This window comes from Bufo bufo, chromosome 6 (assembly GCF_905171765.1).
Source record: "Bufo bufo chromosome 6, aBufBuf1.1, whole genome shotgun sequence".
In the NCBI taxonomy this organism is placed as follows: Eukaryota; Metazoa; Chordata; class Amphibia; order Anura; family Bufonidae; genus Bufo; species Bufo bufo.
In genome coordinates, this window is record NC_053394.1 from 72007994 (window position 1) to 72035718 (window position 27725).

Genomic DNA, 27725 nt, shown 5'->3' on the forward strand with positions numbered 1-27725 from the left:
ACTACGGTTGTGTTAATATAGTCTTAGGCTGAACCTGCTGATAAGAGGCCACCCCTTCCACTGTGTATCTGACATGATGCTCACCCCCTGGAATGTGCTGGAGCCTGGAGGACAAGATGGCTTTGGAGAGGAGGCACTATACATGGTGGAATAACATACAGGTGCTTAACAGGCAAAGTATAAGGGTGCAATATTAGGGGGCATCTGGAGAAGTATTAGAGGCCAACTCTGGAGGCAAAAGAGTAACGGGGGTGGAAGCAAAAGAGTAACGGGGGTAGAAGCAAGCAGAAGCTGTGATGGGGATCTGGGCCAGATGGACAGTAAAATGAAAATGATTGCAATCAGTGAGGATGTCGACTGAGGGGGCCCTTTTACTATGGCTCCTTGAGACAGACAAATATGATTAATTGATGGATGGACGGATGCACAGTGGTCTCTTACCTAGTAGGAAATGTAGGGTCATAAACAAAACTTTGAAGCTCCTGTGGATAGCCAATGGACACCAGTCTTTCAACAGTAAGGTCAAAGCCAAGCGATTCATACTCTGGAGACTTGTATACTGTGAAAACATAAAAAGAAATACAATTTTTATCTATATGTTGCACTGATTAATCAAGTTGCTACCTCTCAGCCTGATCCAGCATATGATGTATTATGCACAGGGAAGCGTAAAATCAAAGGGATATAAAACTTTCTGAATAAAAGTCTAAATCAACCCAAACTTTAAAAATGCACCATGCCAAATTACAATTTATTCACTCCCATTACCGCAAGCTTTATCCATAGGGCCACAAGAAGCTGAGATCTATAGAGCTAGATATTAGATTGTTTTACTTTTTCCAATCTCTAACGAGTCGATAATTAGGTTTTCATCTGTGATTTTCCACACCGACTCACAAAACAGTGGAAAAATTTAAGTTCGGACCCTACAGCAAGAAGAGCCACAAGTTCTGCAATGTGAGGACCCTGTCATACAGCACTATAGATCTCAGCATCCTGAACTCCTGTGAAGAGGTCTTGAGGTTTACCAATCCTTTAAAGACTATTTATTCAGTGTAGATCTACTCTTAGTGAGAGTTTATGACTTCCTTCTACATAATGTCTCCCGCGTGTAGTTTCAGCTGGAGCGTGTATGGATAAAACAATATTCAAAAAGCTTAAGTGCTTCATCCTGACACGCTTTAAACAAGTCGCTCTTGGGTAAGCAGTCAGATATCCTGGAATGGAAATCCAGTTTTAGGAGCACTTGATGAATTGCTGGGTAATGACTATGAAGGCAATCACTTAGCAAGACGTGGAGTCACGCAGAGCATTGCATGGTTCATGTGCGGTCTGCTGCTTGTGAAACACATCTCCTACTTCGCTCAGACCCAGCCTAGTTAAATGCGACATAAAAGCTGGCGGAGGTCCACTAAACACAGAGGTGTATTATTTTTAGTTGGTCCCGCTTCCACAGAGTCAAATTCTTCAGCTGCTGCCACAGCACAGGATGTTCTTGACATTGCATAACAGAACAGTTTAGGAGAGAAAGTGTTTACAGTCACAATGATGGGGGCAGTAGTAAACAGGAACCAATGCGGGACAAGGTGATGCAGACAAAATATACCAGAAACCCCCCAAATAGCTGAGACAGAAATCCAAGGAACCCATAACGAACAAGCCCAGCACATTAACCCCCTCATCCCCCTTGTTTTCATCTTGGGTTATCCCATGATTAATGTAGCAAATAAAAAATCTGACATCATATAGGACATGACAATCTCTAACAAAGCTAGAACCAGCCCCGCACCTCACGAGGGTCCAGAGATCTCCCCATTCATTGCACCAATTGTTCTGCTAGATTATCTTCAGTCTGTCAGCTCAGGGGGATGTGTCCTTTCTGCTGCAGCTCAGGGGGATGTGTCCTTTCTGCTGCAGCTCTCTCCCTGTAAGGCTACTTTCACACTCGCGTTTTGTGCGGACCCGTCTTGTATCCGCACAGACGGGTCCGCACGAATAATGCAAACGCTTGTATCCGTTTATAACTGCATTATTCATAAAAAAAAAAAGTCTAAGTCAAAACGGATCCATCTTGACTTACATTGAAAGTCAAGGGGGACGGATCAGTTTTCAATTGCACCATATTGTGTCAGTGAAAAACGGATCCGTCCCCATTGACGTACATTGTAAGTCAGGACGGATCCGTTAGGCCCTGCATAGTCAGACGGTCACCAAAACGCTGCAAGCAGCCAAATTGATGCATTCTGAACGGATCCTTATCCATTCAGAATGCATTGGGGCTGAATTGATCCGTTTTGGGCCGCTTGGGAGAGCCCTGAAACGGATCTCACAGGCGGACCCAGAAACGCCAATGTGAAAGTAGCCTAACTGACACAGCTTCTGACAAAACATATGACTGGTGGCAAGATTTAGGGCTCATGCACACGAACGTGTGCCGGCCGTGCCCATACTGCGGCCCGCAAACAGCATCACGAATGCTGTCCCATTCACTTGAATGGGTCCGCAATCCGGAAGGTGCAGTGTGGAACGGAGGCACATTCACTTGAATGGGTCCGCAATCCGGAAGGTGCAGTGTGGAACGGAGGCACGGAACCACTAAGGTGTGCTTGCATGATTGGGTCCTGCGTCTGCATACGGAGGCCCTATGGTCGGTGCCCGTGCAAATTGCAGTCCGCAGCACGGGCCCGCCCTTAAACTGAATACATTCGACCACCTCAGTGAGATGGACAAAAAATAAAAAATAAATAAGGAAAAGAACAAACAGGTGGTGCTATACAATTTTTTTTAAAATTACATGCAATTATAAAAGTATTCATATCCAGGTGCTGGTTTGAAAAATGTAGAACAAGCATTTTCTCTGTGAGTGGAGGCATGATCGGGGGCAATGTAAAACGCTACTTTAAGGTGTTTTCCTGTACTTTTCTATTGATGGTCTATCCTCGGGATAGGCCATCAATATCTGATTGGTGGGAGTCCAAAACCATCCATCCCGCCGAACAGCTGTCCTGCAGTAGCTCCTGCGCTGGAACTACACAGCTCCATCCACCGTGTAGCGGACAGAGCTGGTTACTGCAGTGCTGATCATATTTACTTGAATGGGAGCAATGCTGCAGTTACCAGCTCTGTCCACTACACAATGAAGGGAGCTGTGCAGAGTCAGACCCCCACTATTCAGATATTGATGGCCTATAATGAGGACAGAGCATCAATATAGAAGTACCAGAAAACGCCCCCATTTACAAGGGTCAATACACAGGGCAATGACTGGGAATGAACCATTTGTTTCTGATCATTGCCCGCTTTATGCTGCATTTACAGGCAGCAATCATCCCCTCTGCCTCCCCATACAGATTCTTTATTTGTCAGTAGCACATTCCCGTTTACACAGGACCAATGGGCTGCCGACAAACTACTGCATGAACTATTGGATCACCCCACTAATCAGCACTTTGCTCATTTGTAGGGTGGTCGGCACCATATTTACACTGGCAAATTATCTGGTTTGCACCAACATTTGTTCGCAATTCTCTGCTCATGTAAATGAGGCTACAGCTCCATTCGTACTTGCGCCATGGCTTGCACTGTGATGGATCCATTCCACAACACAATCAAATGGTCACCAAGGGCTTTTGTGGGGCGCTCCCTGGGTTCTCCATATTTTTGACGGCAAGAATACTGCTTAGGGCGTTTCATTTTTCCAAAGATTTTATTTTTTTATATGACTTTGCTTATGCCCCGAGTCTCAGTGATATGCCAAATTTCAGGAAGATTGGATAATATTTAGGGGTTGCACACATTGATCACTTTTATTACTACTCTCACTACTGTACCTAGGTTGGTCTAAAAACGACTTCAGTTTCAGGATCCCAGGGGCTCTGCATCAAGCAAGGTGGATGGCAAAGGCAATATATGCACATAAAAATTGTCCTCTTAACTAAACAGTTGAATATTCCTCAACGAGAATTGAAAGGAATGAAACGGGTTGCACATTTTGTCAGCCTCATATGTGTTCGCTTTTTGCACAAGGCAATTGTAAGTCGATGGGCTCCAAAGAATGATTTGGATATGCTTGAGCTTCTGAGCACTTACCCAGATGCAGACGTAAAAAAAAGTGCTCTCACAGTTGCCAAGAGACACCTTTGGTATCTGTCAGTAACAAACGTAGGATTGGCTTTTTTGGACGAATTATTTGGAGTGCAGGTGTACGCTCCAGAAGAAGCGCGCAAGCGAAACCCGGGTCGGGCGATACCTGTGAATGGCACTTTTGTGATTTTATACATACACTTTTATCAAGATTCGGTTTGTGAGGATAATAAACCTTTTTATAATTCACGGAGGAAGTCAGTGCTTCACTATGGTTGCGATTCCTTGATTACCTATAGGAAGGTGTTGGTTCTTCCCATGCCAGAAATTTGCTCTGTACCGGAAAAAGAGTAGGCTCAGAGGAGTGAGCAGCAGCGCGGTCTTCTTACATAACAATTTATTGGACTTTGTGATGTTGGCAGAAATCACATCGAGGGCCTGCAGCGCGATAAGTACAGCTACGTATCGAAGTGAAAATTTGCTTACTGTGAATTCTTCACAGAAAAGTCGTCACCAAGCTAACCAAAGAAGGGATTGCATCGTTCAAAGTTGATTAATGTAACACATTTTGCCCATCATACTACCTATTAATCTTAGTATCTAGTTTTATTATTATTTTAAGTTTGTGATCTCTAATCTTCCCAATAAAAGTAATTAACATTGAAACATCTTATTTTTTGCCTACTTTTACAAAACTGATCAAAGTGTGCAACCCCCAAATATTATCCAATCTTCTTGAAATTTGCCATATATATCTTTTACATCACTGAGACTCGGGGCGTAAGCAAAAGTCTGCAAAGATTTTACATTTTATTTTATTTTTCCATTACAAAATGAAACACCCTAATACTGCTGCACGCTGCTCTACGTCGGCCTACAAAAATACTAAAAAGCTTGTCGGAAGCCCTGATGGACAGCAGAAGTACGAACATGGAGAGGTAGTGCATTGTACAGCAGACATAACGTCATATGACTATTGGTGTCTATGCACATGTACTGCAGTGATGGTCACTAGGGATGAGCGAACTTCAAGTTTTGAAGTTCAGGTACGTGCTGAATTGCGTTATGGATTCCGTGTTACCACGGACCAAAACGCAATTCCGTGACGAAAAGCATAACGGAATGCCATAATAGAAGTCTATGGCCAGCATAACGGAAACCGGACGGATCCGTCATGCTGGCCATAGACTTCTATTATGACGGAATGCATAATGGGATGCCTCTAAAGATTGAATCCATAACGCAATTCAGCACATACCCGAACTTCAAAACTTGAAGTTCGCTCATCCCTAATGGTCACCTTAAGAGGAAGTCACATTGGGAAGGATTCCGCTGGCACCTATTACTGCACAGGCCAAGAGAAAGTAGAACAGTAACCACCAGTATCCGTAAATACGGCCTGCTCACATTCCTGTGTACCTCCACAAGATAATTATATCCAGTTATTGTGGTGAAGTTCAGCTTCAATCACTGGAGCATTAATGGCTCCCGCAGGGCGTCCCCCTCGAGAAGAGGCAGCCATGTCACGTAGCAACTGCAGCAAGAGGCTTCCAAGGTTGAAGGTTCTTTTCAAAGAATGACAATGCTTGTATTAAATACGAAAAAAACAAAAGCAAAAGCGTCCTACAGCCACTGGGCAATGTGGGCGATGGACATGACCATGGAGAAAAGAAGTATTCAAAACTGAAACCAGGAAAACTCCTTTCATGCATACATCAAGAGACAAAGTTGCTGTAATTGGAGGTTCATCACCCAATTGCCACAGTTAAAACTTTTCTGTAGCGTGCTTACCCGCACTATGCCACGCTCTGGTGCCTGCTTGCAAAAGTGTGATGGATGGGAGGGTCCCTTGCGATGCTGCAGCCAGCAGCGGTGAGGTGTCCCCCAAGCAGCACGTCACTGGGCGACACATCACCATTATGGGCCAGAACCAAGTGGCAGGGAGCAGGTAAGTATGTTTCACTTCGCAGGCCCAGCCAAAAAGGTTTAAAACGCTGGACATCCCCTGTAAAGGGGTATTCTCAACTTAGACTTAACATGTCTGTTTTAGTATAATCTTTTCTTGTAATTCTGTGTAGTGTCGTTCCTCTGTTATTCCTCCCTATAGATGAAGAATAAATTCACAAATGGGTACTACCGTTAGCCTTTATAGGAAGCAACAACAGGAACAACACAATGTCTCTATACTCATCACCTACTTTACAAAAAACATGGCTTCTAGTGGTAGGAAGCATCTCTTAGGGATAAAACTCTACAGTGGTAGAAGACATCTTTTAGGGATAAGGCTCGAGATTGGGAGGAGAGATCTCTGAGTGATAAGGTTCTAGGGTGGTAGGAGACATTTCTTAGGGATAGGCCTCTTTCACACGGTCAGTATTTTTTGCATCAGTATTTGTAAGCCAAAACACATAAGAGGCACAAATATATCTATGATACCTTTTCTTTGTAGGTTCCACTTCCGATTTTTGGCTTTCAAATACTGACTGTGTGAAATAGGCCATAAGATGCTACGGCAGTAGGGAACATCTCACAGCTATAAGGTGCTACGGATGTGGGGGATATCTCTAAGGGATAAGGTTCTAGGGTGGTAGGAGACATCTCTTAGAGATAAGGCTCGAGAGTGGTAGGAGACATCTCTTAGGGATAAGGTTTAAGAGTGGTAGAAGACATCTTTTAGGGATAAGGTTTTAGGGTAAAAGCAGATATCTCCTTAGGGAAAAGTTTTGAGAGCGGTAGGAGACATCTCTTAGGGATAAGGTTCAAGAGTGGTTGGAGACATCTCTTAGTGAGAAGGTGCTACGGAGGTAGGAGATATCTCCTAGGGATAAGGTTCTAGGGTGGGAGGAGACATCTTTTAGGGATAAGCAAGACATGTAGAGAGATATGAAGAGAGCTACAGATGTAGTACACTGTAAGTTCTTCATTAAAGGGGTCTTTCAGTCCTTTTATATGAATAGCCTATCCACAGGATAGGCCATCAATATCTGATTGGTGGGGGTCCAAAATCCCACTCCCCCACAGACAAGCTGTTCTGCAATAGCTTTGATACTTTAAGTCCATTGTTTAGTGGACATTGCTGGTTACTGCTGCAATAATCAGTTCTGTTCATTAAAAAAATCCTTTAAGGCTACTTTCACACCTTCACTTCGAATTCCGGCAGGCTGTTCTGGCAGAAAATAGCCTGCCGGAATTTTCCAGATCCTGACGGAATGTATAAGTATAATGGAGTCCAGCGGAGATCAGTACGCATTCCAGCAGACAAGCGGAGAACCGGTCGGACACAAACCGCTGCATGCTGAGGTTTGTGTCCTGCCGATTCTCTGCCGGAACAGCCATGTCTGTTTCAGTACATACTACTTGTATTTCCCATAAAATAAAGAGGTCAAGACAGTGGGTGTGGAACCACTGTGTCAACCAACGGATCTGAATTGGGGCTACTCCTATGAGTGTTAACCTGGCAGTCACCCTTTAACCTCTGTATGGGGATCTGGACTTTGCTGCAGGGGAATCACCAGGCCGATACCTCCTGGAGTAGTCTCTGTATGACCGACAGCAGACTCACAGGGGTTAGAAACATCGGTGCAGAGCGCTGAGGGGTAAGGCAAAACGCTAGTCAAGGACAAGCAGAGGTTAGGACAGGCACAGGACGTGCAGCACAAGGGCAAAGCAGGCAAAAGGTTAATACAGAGGTCAGACACAGGTCAGGCAATAAATGGTCACAATCCAGCAGAAAGGCAGTAAAAGGAAAAACAACAGAAACAGCATACTTTTGCAACATACTAGCAAACTAGGAAACCTATTGCTCAGGCACCATTCCACAAACAAAGGTACCTTGAGTACCCCAGAGTAGCCAGCCAGCTCCTGGAGCAGATTAGAGGGCTGGAGGACGTGCGTACGTGTGCTGCCTATGGGCAGAAGGGTAGAGGGCTTGCAGGCAAGCAGGCCAAAGCTAGCATGGAGGGACACAGACACCCGGGACTGGTAAGCAGAGCAGTGACAGCCGCCGGCTGCTGCTGTAACAGCAGAGATCTTAGACAACTGCAGAACTGTTAGATACCGGCATATCAAAATTCAGGGGAAAACAAAACAAAAAACTATTTACTGCTGCTGTGAAAATGATACTTGATGCAAAAAAAATAAAAATAAAAATAAAATAAAACTGTTGAGCACCGGGATTTAAAACTTACTGCAAAAATGTGATCAGCAACATAAAATGTGCTCTGTCCTCACCTACACTAAAAACACAATAATAATGAAACTGCTGGCCGTCAAAGATTCCATTCATTGGGATTAAATGGAAGGACCTCTGAAAATGCTGCAGTCAGTTCTCCCCTGTGTACAGAATGGAAGTCATGGGATCGCTGGAGCTGCTGACGGCCATGGGGGCAGCCAGCCTTGTTTACAAGTAAACACATCTGACTGACAGCTTGTTTCAGTCCCGACACTCTAATGTTTCCATAAGCCGCCATTCAATACCCTGCAGGAAACACAACCACTGTACTATCTCTCTAATGTACTGAATGCCGGAGAGGCGTCAACCTGTACACGATTGAGTGGATCCAAGTAACTTCATCCACAAGTATAGAAATAGAGTCAACCTCAGAGGCCAAAGCTTAGCACTCACAGAGATGTCCTACATAAAACTAAGGAAAATGCAGAGAGGCTGTATAAGCGTATGGTGGGAACAAGTCCAACTCTCCGACCTGTTCCGATCAGTTGTTCAAAGAGGCCGCAGCACTCCGTGAGCCCTTAGGCCTCCTTCCTAGGCCAGGGAGGTCACTGTACATTGGTTAAGTAGCATAGGCAAAGCTCAGTCCCATTCAAGTGAATAGGGCTGAGCTATGAGGAGACGTCAGCACTCATGGGAGCTCAGGCCTCTTTAAACAGCTGATCAGCAGGGTTGCCAGGAATCGGATATTGATGACCTATCCTGAGGATAAGCCATCAAGATCAAATTCCTGGATGACCCCTTTAAGGAGGAATATTCTTTAACTGGGTTGTCCAGTTTGCACATGCTATGACTTGGCCAAAATTAAGATGATCAGAAAGGGTCTTGCTGCTTGGCGTACCCATGATCAGACTGGACAAACACAGGAACCACAATGCTAACGTTACTGTGTGAAAAACTCAAAATATCATGCTTGTGAAAATCAATGACTGTCTACCATTTCCAGTGGCTATGTGAACTGGATCCACTAAACATGTTCTAATACGGAATAGCGAAAAAAGGCAGTAATGACAGGCACGATATTTTGGATGGTACGTCTGTTAGGTATGATTATGGTGTCGTTTGGGAAAACTCACATTTTAATCCTAGTAGCATGCGGCCATCACTGTGGGAGGGAGAAGGCTGCCAATTAGAAGCTGGAGGGTGGATGGGAGTCGCAATATCATGAATACAATGGACTACTGCCTTTACAGTGGTTGCAGCACGTAAAATCTACAACTCCTTGCTAGGACAGTGAGATCTTCTGATCATATGCAGCTCCCATCCACAATATGGCTGCCGGTGGAGGAATATGTGGCCCAGACCCATTACCCCAATGTTGTAATACATTCGCTGGTTTCAGGGATAATGGAAAAAGCACAGCGCCATGTCTGTTCACATGCTGCTCCACCTGCGGCCATGTTATGGATTGGAGAAGAGGCCGATGGGCAGAAGATACCGCTGCCATAACAAGGTGGCATGGCTTCTCAACCAACGAAATCCCAACAGACTCCATGGGCTCTATGGGGAACTGTTGTAAGTCAGTCTTAGGTATGTGGTGGACAGGACACGGAAAAAAGCCAACGTATTTGCCATGTGATCGGCAGCAGAAAATCAAAGCTGACCCTCAGGTTTCCGCATCGGTTTTGCAGTTTGTATATTGTAGATTCTGCTCCATTCAGCGAGGGCCAATCTTCGTCCGGAGAACGTGCCAAGAATGAACATTCGCTTATTCGAATGCCAAATCCCATTTACCCTTAAAGTACTCACATGGTCCTGAAACATCCAATTTAGTGAGGTCTCAACTGTTGGAAGATCTCTTGAAGACTTCTCAGGCTTAGCTGACCTAAATAATTATCTATAAAAACAGTTCTAAGAAACGGTGACAACATTCGGGGAGGAAAGGCAAATGTTATAAATAGCAGCTTTGTGAGGCCTTAGCATTCTTTCCATGCTCACCAGCAAGTGTATAATCCATGTCAAATCCAAGGCACTTGATCTTTTCCATAGCGAGACTTCTGTTCACAAAGACCCTGGAGGACAAGAAAAGAAAATTACACATGAGAGAAGATAAGGGCAGTGATATAAACCTTAAAGATAGCCCGCGGAGGCAACTGGCTGCGCAGATATTATTTCCTTCAGAGGTCACATTTACCGAATCATGCCCCCAATCATGCCCCCACGACAGGAACAGGACCTGGTTACAGAAGTTGTCATACAGAACAATAGAAGATTCTCTGCCGACATGGCGTCACAAAGTGGCATCAACCTAGAGCATCTTAACAAAAATCTTTCCAATTTACCAAAAGGTCTCCTCGTGGTTGTCTGAAAGTGCCAGGCTGCCAGCTCTGAAATCTTGTGTCTGCACCGTTCGGTCAATGTTCGGCGCATGCACAGAACAGCCCTTCCTCCTAGCCTCGCATTTGTTCAGTTTACTGCGCATGTGCCAAGCAGACAGATAGGCACAGACACAGGGGGAAGCCTGGCACCATGAGGGGCAGGCAATGGGTGGCTATACTGGGGGAGAGCGATTGTGCACTGGTGGCCCCATTCATGGTGCACTGGCATCCAAATCGGTGTCAAAATAAGATTCTTCTCCGGATTTCTGGCACAGATTTTAAAAGGAAGGCATGTCCCCTACATATCCTTACTTCAGAAGGGATTCGGGACCTGACAGACTCCTTTTAAATTAAGCAGTGCTGCATTTGCCCTGAAAGCAGCTCCCCCAACTGTACAGTTTCAGCACTACAGACCCTTAATTCTCAGGATCGATGGAGATCCCATAGGTCATAAAGTCATGGCATATACTGGCGGTCACTTTAAGGAGTAGTTCAGGGAGCAAAAATGTCCGCCAACGATCACTCTTGACTGTCAGCAATACTTAGGCAGCCAGCATCACTCCTACAACCAGATCTTATCCGAAGAGAGAACAGCGCACAAGTTCATAGCAAGTAAAGTCATAGGAAATTCAGGATTTACTACAATCCATGTGTGTGTCTGAAAGGACAATACCCAAAATCCGCTGCGTGCAATAGTCCTTGAAGGAGACCCCATCCTGTGCACAAAAGGTCAAAGCTAAGTTACATGGGTTCATGATTAACAAAAAACTCATTAGCACTAATGAATATGTCCTACCTGAACTCAACCCGACCTGCAATACCTTGAAAATTCAAACTAAAAACACTACCACTCACTTCTATAACCCTAATACATGCAGATGTAGCAGAGCTGAGGTCTGGTATGCAGGCGCAGAGAATACACTGGGGTAGATGTACTAATCCTCTTTAATATTTAGACCAGGCAGTCTGAACATGTCCCTCGCTGTGAACGGTACATCTGGTGCCTCTGAAGACATGTCAGACATTTTCGGGTAACTTTACACCACTGATGAGTTGGCTTTCTTTGCTCCACATTTTTTGGCGCAGGTGGTCACTTTTTAAGTCAAATCCCACTACTACTAAGGCGCATCCCCTATGAGGAGAGGAGAAAATGAAGTCTAAAACATATAATAAATGTGGTCCAAGGCATGTATGCGGAAATTGAGCCAGTATCAGTAAGCCTGAGTACGGTGGAGCTGGAAACTACACACAGAACATAGTCTACTGCTTCTGCTCCCGATGGCGTGGCAGCCCAAAACAGCTGATCAGTGGGGGTGCCAGCTGTCAGACCCGCACTGGTCTGATATTGAGGACCTATCCTGAGGACAGGTCATCAATATCTGTAGCCCAGAGAACTCCTTTAATTGATATCCCCAAGGATCCACACCTTCAGGGCAATACTCCAGCTCCATAATTTCCAAAATGAAGGATAACTAGTGTTGAGCGAACTTCTGTTTTAAGTTTGGCGTCTAAAGTTCGGCTTCTGGTTAGCGGGGAATCCAGATATGGATTCCGAATTCCGTTGTGGTCCGTGGTAGCGGAATCAATAATTGGCCATTATTGATTCCGCTACCACGGACCACAACGGAATTCAGAATCCATATCGGGATTCTCCGCTAACCGGAAGCCGAACTTTAGACGCCGAACTTAAAACAGAAGTTCGCTCAACACTAATGATAACCATTGAAACTTAAGGTCCATAGCTAGAGTTGGAAGGACAGCTCTGAAGTACAATCTGCTGTACTACTAAGTGAAACAGAGAATAGATGCTAAGAGAACATTTATCGGCATATGTTTTCAGACTTTAAATGTTCCCATTCACGGACTGTCAACATCTTACAAATAGTGAGATGTGAACAGATACAAATGGCTTGGCCTAAAAGTTTTAATGGAAACCCATCTCGTATAACTTCTGCAGGCGGCACGTTATAGAGCAGGAGGAGCTGAGCAGATTGATATATAATTTGATGGGAAAAGATTTAGTATTTTACTTTGTTCATTTCATTCACCCTCTGTCTTAGGAGTCCAGTGGGTGGGCTTACTTAGGACCACCCACTGGACTCATGGAATGTGGAGGGATATAAATAAATAAATTACAAGGTCTACCGAAACTTCACACAAAATTAGATATCAATCTGCTCAGCTCCTCCTGCTCTATAACTTAACATGATAGGTTCCCTTTAAGTGACAAAATCAGCTCTGCTGCATCTACACATTTCCTGTCTCCATTATGAAACACTCTTAGTTGGCACCAAATAAACAAAACAAAAAAAATAACTTTTATAAAAAGAAAGAAACATCTGTTCTAGGGAGGAGATGAACGAATACAGAATGCGTATTAAATCAAGTTAGAGGAGGAGACACAAGACGCTCGGAATGGCTTTGATGACCCAGGGGAACAGGGCATCTTTCCATGCAAGCAGCCATCTGATGTGTAACGGATATTAGAAGAACGCCTGGCACACGGTGTAAATAGGTGCTGGATGATGCAAGAATCTCATTGCCCTTCATTTTAATCCAAGCCAAAAACTGCAAACATTTGCTAATGGGGGAGGGTAAGGGTGACATGGCACTTTTACAAGAGGTGTTAGGATGGGGCTACACCGTGACCTTTTTGCTTTCACTTTTGTAGTTTCAGCCATGGCGACACGCACTCGTGCATTTACTTCATTTTATAGGATATTCTGACTAACTTTGCCTTTGGTTTTTCCCTTTATACACAAATGGATGATCAGGATTTTGGGAATATAATATCTCCTTATGGAGAGCACCTTAAAGAGTTTCTGTCAACAGAAATTACGTTATGTAGCTGACTGACATCAGCGATGTCCCGTTTAGTATTCGGCGCAGGCGCAGTGAGTGAAGGACGCGCTCCTGCTGCCGGCCTCTCTCACTGCGCCTGCGCGTCCTTTACTCACTGCGCCGAATACTAAACGGGACGGCGCAGGCGCAGGATTTACTGGACGAAGATGAGAACTCGCCAGTCAATCAACTGGACCGGGGCGTGCCAAAAGGCAGAGTAGACCGAGCCTCTAGGTGCTGAAGCAACGCCCTCATAGCACCTAGAGGCTCATTAGCATATTTTAAAAGTGTTTATTTTAAGAGAACGGCAGCGGGTAGAGAGTTATAAAGCACACGGTTATGTACTGCTGACATTAGCCCAGTGAGACCGCATCTGGAGTATTGTGCGCAGTACTGGAGGCCATATCTCCAGAAGGATATCGATACTTTGGAGAGAGTTCAGAGAAGAGCTACTAAACTAGTACATGGATTGCAGGATAAAACTTACCAGGAAAGATTAAAGGACCTTAACATGTATAGCTTGGAAGAAAGACGAGACAGAGGGGATATGGTAGAAACTGCTAAATACATAACGGGAATCAACAAGGTAAAAGAGGAGAGAATATTTAAAGAAGAAAAACTGCTACAAGAGGACATAGGTTTAAAAGTAATATCAGGAAGTATTACTTTACTGAGAGAGTAGTGGATGCATGGAATAGCCTTCCTGCAGAAGTGGTAGCTGCAAATACAGTGAAGGAGTTTAAGCATGCATGGGATAGGCATAAGGCCATCCTTCATATAAGATAGGGACAAGGGCTATCCATAGTACTCAGTATATTGGGCAGACTAGATGGGCCAAATGGTTCTTATCTGCCGACACATTCTATGTTTCTATGTGAGGATTTGGGTAATATATTATCTCCTTATGGAGAGCGCCTTAGTCGCTTTCCAAAACCACCACATTTCTTTCTATCAATCATGTTACAGTCCTGTCACGCACAAAGGATCTCGATGACCAATAGTAATTAGTTACATATTTCTTTAAAAGAAAAAAAGGGTTACTCATATCATCAGTCACATGACTCCTACAGACCGGTTAAAGGGAATTATATATCTCATTCAAATGTATGAGATAATTAACTGCTACAAGTTGGAAACACCCGGCTTATTGGTTTCCTGGTACATTTTTGGGCTCTTGATTACTAAAGAACATGTCCATCGAGTAAAGCGTGTCTAGGCCGTCCTTGACGTATGTGGTTTCAGTGTATGGAACTGGAATCAAAGATGCAGGACAATACACCTGACTTGACCATAAGGTGCTATAAACTGGAATGAGCTCTAAACCACAGCAGTTGATGAGAGAAAAATAATAAAAGCATTGTAAATAGCAGGTAACCCCCCCCCCCCCCAACAAAAAACAAAAAACTTGTCCTTATAGTCAAATTGTTAAAAATCCTCTTCAACCATTTCATGGATCTTACCAATGTTGCCAACATTACAGCTCTCCAGGGGTTATCATCCAAACATTACAGCTCTGCAGGAGCTATCGCCCTCCATGAGCTATGGTATCATCCAAACATTACAGCTCTTGAGGAGCTACCACCCAGACATTACAGCTCTGCATGAGTTATCACACAGACATTACATCTCCCCATGAGTGGAACATTAAATCTCTTCAGGAGCTACCACCCACACATTACAGGTCTCCAGGAGTTCTGATATCATCCAAACATGACCGCTCTCCATGAGTTCTCACCCAAACATTACAGCTTTCCAGGAGCTATCACCCACACATTACAGCCCTCCATGAGCTATGGTATCATCCAGACATTACAGCCCTCCAAGAGCTATCACCTGAATATTACAGCCCTCCAAGAGCTATCACCTGAATATTACAGCCCTCCAAGAGCTATCACCTGAATATTACAGCCCTCCAAGAGCTATCACCTGAATATTACAGCTCTCCAAGAGCTATCACCTGAATATTACAGCTCTCTTGACACTATGCATTGTTCATCAGACTTTAACCCCTCCAACCGTGATTTCTATCCGGTGCAATCCAGATCGCATGCACTGGATAGATTTCAGGAACTGGTTGAAGGGGATCTTGTCTCATTGAACATCTTTGTAACTTCACAACGTAATGATATTCACACTGACAATTTGTCTAGGAAAGAATCATTAGCATTGCGCAATCTCCAAAACAGAGATGACATTGTTGTGAAACAGGCTGACAAGGGGGGAGCTGTGGTCATTCTAGATAGTGAACTCTATAGATGCCAAATTAATCAGATGCTACAAAAAGATAAGACCTATATGAGTTTACCAGGTGACCCGCTCCCCTCTTTTCAACCAGAATTGAAAACCCTGTTGTTGCATGGTTTCAGCTTAGGCATTCTTAGTCAAAAAGAACAGGACTATATTTTTGTTGCCTTTCCTGTCACCCCTATCCTACATGCCCTACCTAAAGTTCACAAATTAATCTTCCCACCCCCCCTGAGACCAATTGTCTCGGGTATAGGGTCCTATTCTGAACGCCTCTGCCAGTGGGTTGACTCGTTACTGCAGCCTTTGATCCCCAACATTCCTGGTTTTTTAAGGGACACCAAATCGGTTTTACAAGCAATGCAGGAGCTTGAATGGTCCCAGAAATACTCCTGGGTCACTGCGGATGTAATTGCACTTTATCCTAGCATCCCCCATAATCTGGTTCATACCTCCCTGGTTTGGTTTTTGGAAAATTTTGGAAATTTTTCTGTGGTGCTATCAGAGTATGTGGTGGCTGTGGTGGACTTTCTCCTGAGACGAAATTATTTCATGTTTGATGGAAAGTTTTTCCTGCAGACATCGGGGGTGTCGATGGGGGCCAAGTTCTCTCCCTCCATTGCTAATATTTTTATGGCATGGTGGGAGAGGAGCTTTCTCCTCATCGACACCAACCCTTTTTCGGATCATGTGAGGTGGTATGGCCGTTACATCGACGACCTGATCTTTATCTGGTCGGGCGATGTGGCGGCCATACCGCCATTCACGGATTATCTGAACTCATGTGTAAATGGTATTCAATTTACCGTTCAACACAGTACTAACAACATTGAATTTTTAGATCTCAGACTGAGGGGGGACTCCGCCACAGCCTCCATATACACCAGCACACACAGAAAGCAAACAGCTGGCAATACACTATTGCATGCACAATCATGCCACCCCACACATACTATCAGAAATATACCCAAGGGAGAACTAATTAGAGCCAGAAGAAACTGCAGTGACGAGTCGGCCTACAAAACAGAGGCAGGGAATATTATTAAAAGATTGACATATAGGGCTTATTCACAAAAAATGTTGGACAAATGCAACAGAGAGGTATCAAACATCGATAGAAACTCATTACTAACTACAAATGTGAAAAAACATAACCATAGTGTCAGAGAGACACTTGATCATGAAAGAAAAAATATCTTTGTAACACAATATAGCAAAGAATATACCCAAATTTGCAATATTGTTAAAAAACATTTTCCGGTCTTGGCATGCGACAAGGCATGGGCAGCAATGGCACAAAAAGGCGTAAAATGTGCAGCCAAAAAAGCACCTACCATAGCCAGCTCAGTAAGTCCCTCCCTTTTTAGAAACGATAAACTCTGCTCTATTCAGAGTACATGGTTATCTACAAAAGGGAACTACAAATGTGGTCATTCCATTTGCATTTGTTGCAAATACATGAAAATTAGCCAGAACTTTGAATCTACTGTTAACGGTCAGGTGTTTAAGATACATTCTTTTCTCAATTGTAACACCACCTTTGCTATCTATTGCATAACATGCACCAAATGCAAGTTGCAATATATAGGATGTACAAAAACGCGCATCAGAAAACATATATCAGACATACCGCACCATGCAAACCGCAATGTATCTGCGGCAAGTCTCCACTTTGCCACAGTGCATGGTGGGGATGTCTCATGTATGTCAGCACAAGGTATTGAAAAAGTCAAAAAACCTTTAAGAGGTGGTGACAGAAAACGCAAATTGCTAAACAGAGAATCTTATTGGATCTTCCAACTAGAAAGTCGCCAACCCCATGGTCTCAATAAAAAACTTGACCTTATCCTACAATATTGATCCTTAATTTTATCCACCATACAGTATTCCTCCCTCTCTTATTTCCTCACCCTGCTCTCTTACTACTATTATTCTGAATATGTCATTGTTATTTCTCTGAATATATGTTTTTATGAATCACATAAATCTATGGTATGTTTTTAATCAAGTGTTGATTTGCGGATGGGAGTGGTTGAACCTCAGCCTGATCACTTCAGGTGAGGAAGTCAGTCCCTCCCTCCTCTCTATAAAAACCTCTCTCAGTGTACTGGAAGTTGTCATGAGTAAGGGCTAAGATTGTATTGTGCCCGAAACATGTAGACCTGCATTCTTGTACCTGGATTTTATTGAATATTGAATAAAGCCTTTGGATTATCACGAATACAAGCTGGACCAACCAATTCCTTTTTCTTTATATCTATACTTCTCCTACTCCGGGTGAAGGAGCCGCTCCGTGCTATACCAGTGGAATCCTCGGCAGGTGAGAGCTGCTCAAATCCCTAATTTTCACAGATCTCCAGGAGCTACCACCTGAATATTACAGCTCTGCATGAGTTATCACACAGACATTACATCTCCCCATGAGTGGAACATTAAATCTCTTCAGGAGCTACCACCCACACATTACAGGTCTCCAGGAGTTCTGATATCATCCAAACATGACCGCTCTCCATGAGTTCTGACCCAAACATTACAGCTTTCCAGGAGCTATCACCCACACATTACAGCCCTCCATGAGCTATGGTATCATCCAGACATTACAGCCCTCCAAGAGCTATCACCTGAATATTACAGCCCTCCAAGAGCTATCACCTGAATATTACAGCTCTCCAAGAGCTATCACCTGAATATTACAGCCCTCCAAGAGCTATCACCTGAATATTACAGCCCTCCAAGAGCCATCACCTGAATATTACAGCCCTCCAAGAGCTATCACCTGAATATTACAGCCCTCCAAGAGCTATCACCTGAATATTACAGCCCTCCAAGAGCTATCACCTGAATATTACAGCTCTCCAAGAGCTATCACCTGAATATTACAGCTCTCCAAGAGCTATCACCTGAATATTACAGCCCTCCAAGAGCTATCACCTGAATATTACAGCTCTCCAAGAGCTATCACCTGAATATTACAGCCCTCCAAGAGCTATCACCTGAATATTACAGCCCTCCATGAGCTATGGTATCATCCAGACATTACAGATCTCCAGGAGCTATCACCTGAATATTACATCTCTACATGAGTTATCACACAAACATTACATCTCTCCATGAGTGGAACATTAAATCTTCAGTAGCTATTGCCCACACACATTACAGGTCTCCAGGAGTTCTGATATCATCCAAACATGACCGCTCTCCATGAGTTCTCACCCAAACATTACAGCTCCCCAGGTGTAATCACCTATACATTACAGATCTCCAGGGGTTATGACCCGAACATTATAGTTCTCCAAGGTTTATAACCCTATGAACAGGACTAAGCTGCTTTAAAAGACATAACCCATGGATGAGTAGCACTGGCACTTCCGCCAGAAAGGCGAGACCAGCAGAGGGTTCAGAGAAGCCTCACCACAGTAACAGATTGAAAACCTTTCTAAAGTCTGACTGCGGATTTTCACTTTTACATTGATTGTAAGGGGGGGGGGGGGGGAAATCTGCAACAAACTGATGCTTTTTCTGCAGAGTAAAAAAAATCTGCATCGCAGGTGAATTTTTATGCATGTGAATGAATCCCCCCCCCCCCCCAAACCATCATTTCCCAACTACACAGGATGAGAATGGTCACAACAACACTCTGTTCATATCTCCATCAGGAGTCTTCGTTGGAAATTCCGCTACATTTGCTGCAATACTTTTGCCTATGACGGATACTCAACAGATTCATATCAAGCCAAAGGGTCTCGTAGACATCATTGGGGTCTAAAACAGGATGGATCTAGTACTCCTATGATGGAGGGAAAAAACTGAAATTTTACTGTGAGTCTGACCAGAGCCTGAGAAGACGTTTAGAATGCCAACAGTTCCTCTAACATATTCTACAACACTTAGTTGAAGACAAGGACCACGAGTCATTTCTTTTAATACTGTATAGGTCACAAGCACAAAACCAGACCTAATACCAACAAGAGACAAAAAAAAAAAAAAAAAGACAAAAACAAAACTGCAAGAACAACCAAGTATTAAACAAGAGGAGCAGTGGAGCAAATTGTTCTGCTCAGGTTTCTCTTTTGGAACATGGTAGGATCTTGAGTCAAACATCTGGTGTATGTAGAAGGAGAGATATTACAATCTGATATGACAAAAATGTGAAGAGCTATATTAACTATTATCAAATTAAATTATAGGAGACAATACCTGTGAGGTGCATCAAGATCCATGCAGTCCACATACATGGACGGAGGCTTGCTCAGCTCCATGCTGGACTTTATGTTTTTTGGAAATAATCTATTAATGTCTTGTCTCCTTAGCTTGGCTGATGGTGCTTGAAGAGGTAGATGTGAGGATCTCAAAGTGCAAATCTCTTAATTGACTTCTCCCATACAGTGATGCCCGTGACTGACAAGCAATACAGATTATAGGCGAGACAAGTCGCCCAACATGAGGGTGGAGCGCTTCAGTCTCCATAATAGTAATATGTCATTATTACTCACACTTCCATAATATGTTTGTGTTGTTGTTTAGGTCACGCTTAGTACAGACCACGTGTAACAAGAGTCATTACCGGGTGACAAAGGCACAAGAATCTACCTGACGCTGAAAGCTACAAAATGGTGACTCCTTACTGTCTGGATGACTATCAATTCCAAAAAAAATGCAGGTTCTAGTGAACTGCATAAATAGCAATTCCCTTATATAAAGAAGATTATTAGAATCCTCTTCAGCCACAGGGGCATATTGTAGAGAAATCTAATTTCCTATAAAACAATTGAATGAGTTCTATTCATATTTTACAGGCTGCCACAAACAGCACCCTGAATACGAAGACGGAATCACAGATATGAACCCCACTCATCCCCTGCAGGTCATTACCGGACATCTTCTACGGCTAAAGGCAGATTTAATAATATTATATTAGGGCACTGCTGGGTATGCATTTTTGTAATATTTTTTATTAATTATAACTACTGTTTTAGGCCTCATGCACACGGCCGTTGTTTTGGTCCGCATCCAAGCCGCAGTTTTTGCGGCTCGGTTGCGGACCCATTCACTTCAATGGTGACGCAAAAGATGCGGACAGCACTCCGTGTGCTGTCCGCATCCGTTGCTTCGTTCCGTGGCCCCTCAAAAAAAATATATAACATGTCCTATTCTTGTTTTCTTGTCCGATAAGAATAGGCAGTTATATTAATAGCTGTCTGTGCTGTTCAGCGGAACCCACACGGACTCCATCTGTGTTTTGCGGATCGCAAAAAACACAACGGTCGTGTGAATGTAGCCTAAATGTGTAGACTGAACCCAGACGTTTCGAGTAGTAGTAGAACCATAATTCCCTTATACATATTTTCGGGATCAATGTGCTCCTATCCTAAAGTGGCTCTGGGGGGGGAGGTAATGGTTCTCACTGAAGAGATCTAGTTGGTGGATGGAGACTTACTAAGACAGGTTGCTTGAGGTTTGGTATTTATAGTCCCCACCGATCAACTGTCTGAAGAGGCCGGTGACGTCACAGACTCTTCAAACAGCGAATCGGCCAGGGTGCCAGGACTCAGAACCCCACCGATCAGATATTGGTGACCTATCCTGAAGATAGGCCATCAATATCTTGGACAACCCCTTAACCACCTCAGCCCCCAGTGCTTAAACACCCTGAAAGACCAGGCCACTTTTTACACTTCTGACCTACACTACTTTCACCGTTTATTGCTCGGTCATGCAACTTACCACCCAAATGAATTTTACCTCCTTTTCTTCTCACTAATAGAGCTTTCATTTGGTGGTATTTCATTGCTGCTGACATTTTTACTTTTTTTGTTATTAATCGAAATTTAACAATTTTTTTGCAAAAAAATGACATTTTTCACTTTCAGTTGTAAAATTTTGCAAAAAAAACGACATCCATATAGAAATTTTGCTCTAAATTTATAATTCTACATGTCTTTGATAAAAAAAAAATGTTTGGGTAAAAAAAAAATGGTTTGGGTAAAAGTTATAGCGTTTACAAACTATGGTACAAAAACGTGAATTTCCGCTTTTTGAAGCAGCTCTGACTTTCTGAGCACCTGTCATGTTTCCTGAGGTTCTACAATGCCCAGACAGTACAAACACCCCATAAATGACCCCATTTCTGAAAGTAGACACCCTAAGGTATTCGCTGATGGGCATAGTGAGTTCATAGAACTTTTTATTTTTTGTCACAAGTTAGCGGAAAATGATGATTTTTTTTTTTTTTTTTCTTACAAAGTCTCATATTCCACTAACTTGTGACAAAAAATAAAAAGTTCTATGAACTCACTATGCCCATCAGCGAATACCTTGGGGTCTCTTCTTTCCAAAATGGGGTCACTTGTGGGGTAGTTATACTGCCCTGGCATTCTAGGGGCCCAAATGTGTGGTAAGGAGTTTGAAATCAAATTCAGTAAAAAATGACCTGAGAAATCCGAAAGGTGCTCTTTGGAATATGGGCCCCTTTGCCCACCTAGGCTGCAAAAAAGTGTCACACATCTGGTATCTCTGTATTCAGGAGAAGTTGAGGAATGTGTTTTGGGGTGTCTTTTTACATATACCCATGCTGGGTGAGATAATTATCTTGGTCAAATGCCAACTTTGTATAAAAAAATGGGAAAAGTTGTCTTTTGCCAAGATATTTCTCTCACCCAGCATGGGTATATGTAAAATGACACCCCAAAACACATTCCCCAACTTCTCTCGATTACGGAGATACCAGATGTGTGACACTTTTTTGCAGCCTAGGTGGGCAAAGGGGCCCATATTCAAAAGAGCACCTTTCGGATTTCACAGGTCATTTTTTACAGAATTTGATTTCAAACTCCTTACCACACATTTGGGCCCCTAGAATGCCAGGGCAGTATAACTACCCCACAAGTGACCCCATTTTGGAAAGAAGAGACCCCAAGGTATTCGCTGATGGGCATAGTGAGTTCATGGAAGTTTTTATTTTTTGTCACAAGTTAGTGGAATATGAGACTTTGTATGAAAAAAAATAAAAAATAAAAAAATAAGCATTTTCCACTAACTTGTGACAAAAAATAAAAAATTCTAGGAACTCGCCATGCCCCTCACGGAATACCTTGGGGTGTCTTCTTTCCAAAATGGGGTCACTTGTGGGGTAGTTATACTGCCCTGGCATTTTCCAGGGGCCCTAATGTGTGGTAAGTAGGTAAATGACCTGTGAAATCCGAAAGGTGCTCTTTGGAATATGGGCCCCTTTGCCCACCTAGGCTGCAAAAAAGTGTCACACATGTGGTATCGCCGTATTCAGGAGAAGTTGGGGAATGTGTTTTGGGGTGTCATTTTACATATACCCTTGCTGGGTGAGAGAAATATCTTGGCAAAAGACAACTTTTCCCATTTTTTTATACAAAGTTGGCATTTGACCAAGATATTTCTCTCACCCAGCATGGGTATATGTAAAATGACACCCCAAAACACATTCCCCAACTTCTCCTGAGTACGGCGATACCAGATGTGTGACACTTTTTTGCAGCCTAGATGCGCAAAGGTGCCCAAATTCCTTTTAGGAGGGCATTTTTAGACATTTGGATACCAGACTTCTTCTCACGCTTTGGGGCCCCTAGAATGCCAGGGCAGTATAAATACCCCACATGTGACCCCATTTTGGAAAGAAGACACCCCAAGGTATTCAATGAGGGGCATGGCGAGTTCATAGAAATTTTTTTTTTTTGGCACAAGTTAGCGGAAATTGATATTTTTTATTTTTTTCTCACAAAGTCTCCCGTTCCGCTAACTTGGGACAAAAATTTCTATCTTTCATGGACTCAATATGCCCCTCACGGAATACCTGGGGGTGTCTTCTTTCCGAAATGGGGTCACATGTGGGGTATTTATACTGCCCTGGCATTCTAGGGGCCCTAAACCGTGAGAAGAAGTCTGGAATATAAATGTCTAAAAAATTTTACGCATTTGGATTCCGTGAGGGGTATGGTGAGTTCATGTGAGATTTTATTTTTTGACACAAGTTAGTGGAATATGAGACTTTGTAAGAAAAAAAAAATAAAATTCCGCTAACTTGGGCCAAAAAAATATCTGAATGGAGCCTTACAGAGGGGTGATCAATGACAGGGGGGTGATCAATGACAGGGGGGTGATCAATGACAGGGGGGTTGATCAATGACAGGGGGGTTGATCAATGACAGGGGGGTTGATCAATGACAGGGGGGTTGATCAATGACAGGGGGGTGATCAGGGAGTCTATATGGGGTGATAACCACAGTCATTGATCACGCCCGTGTAAGGCTTCATTCAGACGTCCGGATGCGTTTTGCGGATCCAATCCATCTATCAGTGCATCCGTAAAAATCATGCGGACATCTGAATGGAGCTTTACAGGGGGGTAATCAATGACAGGGGGGTAATCAGGGAGTCTATATGGGGTGATAACCACAGTCATTGATCACGCCCATGTAAGGCTTCATTCAGACGTCCGGATGCGTTTTGCGGATCCGATCCATCTATCAGTGCATCCGTAAAAATCATGCGGACATCTGAATGGAGCTTTACAGGGGGGTAATCAATGACAGGGGGGTAATCAATGACAGGGGGGTGATCAGGGAGTCTATATGGGGTGATCACCACAGTCATTGATCATGCCCCTGTAAGGTTTCATTCAGACGTCCGGATGCGTTTTGCGGATCCGATCCATCTATCAGTGGATCCGTAAAAATCATGCGGACGTCTGAATGGAGCTTTACAGGGGGGTAATCAATGACAGGGGGGTGATCAGGGAGTCTATATGGGGTGATCACCACAGTCATTGATCACCCCCCTGTAAGGCTTCATTCAGACGTCCGGATGCGTTTTGCGGATCCGATCCATCTATCAGTGGATCCGTAAAAATCATGCGGACGTCTGAATGGAGCTTTACAGGGGGTTGATCAATGACAGGGGGGTAATCAATGACAGGGGGGTGATCAGGGAGTCTATATGGGGTGATCAGGGGTGATTAGGGGTGATCAGGGGCTAATAAGGGGTTAATAAGTGACGGGGGGGGGGGGGGTGTAGTGTAGTGTAGTGGTGCTTGGTGGGACTTTACTGAGCTACCTGTGTCCTCTGGTGGTCGATCCAAACAAAGGGGACCACCAGAGGACCAGGTAGCAGGTATATTAGACGCTGTTATCAAAACAGCGTCTAATATACCTGTTAGGGGTTAAAAAAAACACATCTCCAGCCTGCCAGCGAACGATCGCCGCTGGCAGGCTGGAGATCAACTCTCTTACCTTCCGTTCCTGTGAGCGCGGGCGCCTGTGTGCGCGCGTTCACAGGAAGTCTCGCGTCTCGCGAGATGACGCATATATGCGTGACTGTGCGCAGCGCTGCCACCTCCGGAACGCGATCCTGCGTTAGGCGGTCCGGAGGTGGTTAAAGGGAACCTGTCACCTGGATTTTGGGTATAGAGCTGAGGACATGGGCTGCTAGATGGCCGCTAGCACATCCGCAATACCCAGTCCCCATAGCTCTATGTGCTTTTATGGTGCATAAAAAACGATTTGTTACATATGCAAATTAACCTGAGATGAGTCAGAGCTTGAAAAATATGACTCTTCTCTGGTCACACAAGTAAGATATGACTCTTTTATGTTAATTTGCATATGTATCAAATTGGTTTTTTTACACAATAAAAGCACACAGAGCTATGGGGACTGGGTATTGCGGATGTGCTAGCGGCCATCTAGCAACCCATGTCCTCAGCTCTATACCTAAAATCGCGGTGACAGGTTCCCTTTAAGGCAATGCTCCAAGGGGGGGGGGGGGTGTATACAAATTAGATCTAGATTAGACTCCTCCAAAAAGAAGCATCACCCATCTGTAGATGGCCCTTACCCCTCATCAGTACAGTACAGAGCAGGGTACTGGCTGCCTTTGACGCAGCTATTTGAGAAGCAGTACCCCTCAAAGCTGAATCAAAGGTTTCTCATCCAGCCAACTAGATAACTGTTCTGTCCTGACGAGGAGTGAAAATCCAGAAACAGCGGTCTATAGTGCCTTTTCCTTCTGGAGTCTTGGGTTTGGCTGCGAGGAGATGATTTAGGAGTCTTCTTCTGGAGGAAAGCCAAATTTGCATATCAAAAAGTGGAAGAGTCAGTTCAGTGTCAGCAGGTGCAATTCCTATAATAGGCATATATTAGTCAACGGCTGATTATGCAAATTCCTGTTCTATATGTGAGGGTTCAACAGGTTTTTAAAGGCAGCACACCTGTAAAAACACATCTGCACCAGGAAGATACAGTAATTAACACCTTATAACTGACCCCTAAGCCTCCATCTAATTATAGAGAGCATTTTGCTGCAATCGCTAGGTCCCAAGGAAGTGCAGAGGAAAGGAGACTTCTTTACCCATGTTGTAATCTTACAAGCTCCACTAGTTGAAGGCTATGGACACCTTTGAGGGCATTTTTTTAATTTAATTATTGAATTCTACTTATTTTGGACTAAAAATCTTTTTTACAATTGGTCTTTATTAAAAAAATTCAGCCACTTTCCCAGTATAACGGTGTAGTAGGTGTATTTGCAGACCAGCAAGGTTCTGCGTTTACACTGAATCCCGTCCTCTGACCACTTATGTGGATCCGGACCTATTCATTTTCAATGGGGACGGAAAAGATGCGGACAGCACACAGTGTGCGGTCCGCATCCGCATTTCCGGTCCGCAGCCCCGAACTTCTGGTCCGCGGCTCCGCAAAAAAATAGAGCATGTCTTATTCTTGTCCGCAGCTGCGTACAAGAATAGGAATCCTCTATATAGTACCGGCGATGTGCGGTGTCAGTGTTTTGCGAACCGCAAAGCACTACGGAAGTCTGAATGGACCCTTATGTGTCGTGTCCTGAAGCTCATATACACTTATTGAAGCCATTTCCTTATCAGTGTGACAAGAATTGAGCTGTGATGAGTATTTTGAAGCCATCTGAGCAGGCAGCTCTGCTGGATGACGAGACCCGACGAATATAGAAAATTGACAGTCTGCAGATACACTTTCAATTAACCCCTGTAATACAAGCACTGCTCGAAATTTTTAATAAAGACCAAGTGAAAAAAAATATATATTTTAGCCTAAAAGGAGTAAAATGCAATAATTTTAAAAAATAAAAGAAAATTTGTCCCAGAGGTGTCCATAGCCTTTGAAAAGTAACTTCTACATAGGAGCTACATTGCCAAAGTCACCCCCTATGGTAGAGAGAAGCTGTAAACTGCAGCTGCCCTCCTAGAGCCATCAGGAAAATACAGGCACAGTCAAAAACACAAGACATAATGCAAAAGCAAACATTTTTTAATCACTTATACAATTTATAGCCGGTGGCCTTAAAGGCGTTATCCAACGTGTAAAACATGATCCCCCAATGCCCGGGCCCTCATATAGATTATACTTGCCCCGCTCCCCAGCACACGCAAAGCTCCTGCTTCCCGCACAGTTGCCGCTGCATGTCCCCGTTGCGCGATAGGGGGTGTGAGTGCAGGGAGTGTGGGTGCCAATAGCAGGCCGCGACGGGTGATGCTAGGGAGGCTCGTCCCAGTCACAGCCTGCTATTGGCTGCAACCCCCCCGTATGATCCCTGCAACGGGAAGATGCAGCAGCAGCAGGCGTGCGGGGAGCAGGTTTTAAACTCTTAAGGGATTATCCAACACGTAAATTACTTTTAGCATTTACACATGAAGAGCTGCTATAACATGGGAACCATAGAGCATGCCCTATGAAATAGGATACAGTGGCTGCAGCAGAACTCGCAAAATGCCTCCCCACCCTGGAGCGGTATTCATCAATGCCTTTGTGACAATAAATACTAAAACCTCATGCAGCCTCCCCAGCTCACCTGTGATAAGCTTCCCTCCGGTACTTCTTCATGGCGAGGCCATCCATGTTGGCAGGAAGATCTGCCGCATTCTGCAGACGATCGCTCCATGATGTTGTCATCTTTAAACCAGATCCACGATACTGCACAATGAGAAAGACAAGAATAACTAATTATGTAGACAA

At 43.9% G+C, this 27725-nt stretch overlaps 1 protein-coding gene across 3 annotated transcripts in view; it reads right to left on the reverse strand.

Annotated features, from left to right (window-relative positions):
- Positions 1–27725, reverse strand: part of NT5C2 (5'-nucleotidase, cytosolic II) — a 109032-nt gene that overhangs the window by 35969 nt on the left and 45338 nt on the right. For all 3 annotated transcript variants that reach the window (XM_040437990.1, XM_040437988.1, XM_040437989.1), the window contains exons 2-4: positions 27562–27683; positions 10250–10323; positions 442–559 (exon numbers count right to left, since the gene is read on the reverse strand). In XM_040437990.1, coding sequence (XP_040293924.1) covers positions 442–559; positions 10250–10323; positions 27562–27662 — 293 coding nt within the window. In that variant the 5' untranslated portion in view covers positions 27663–27683. The remainder of the gene's footprint in view (positions 1–441; positions 560–10249; positions 10324–27561; positions 27684–27725) is intronic.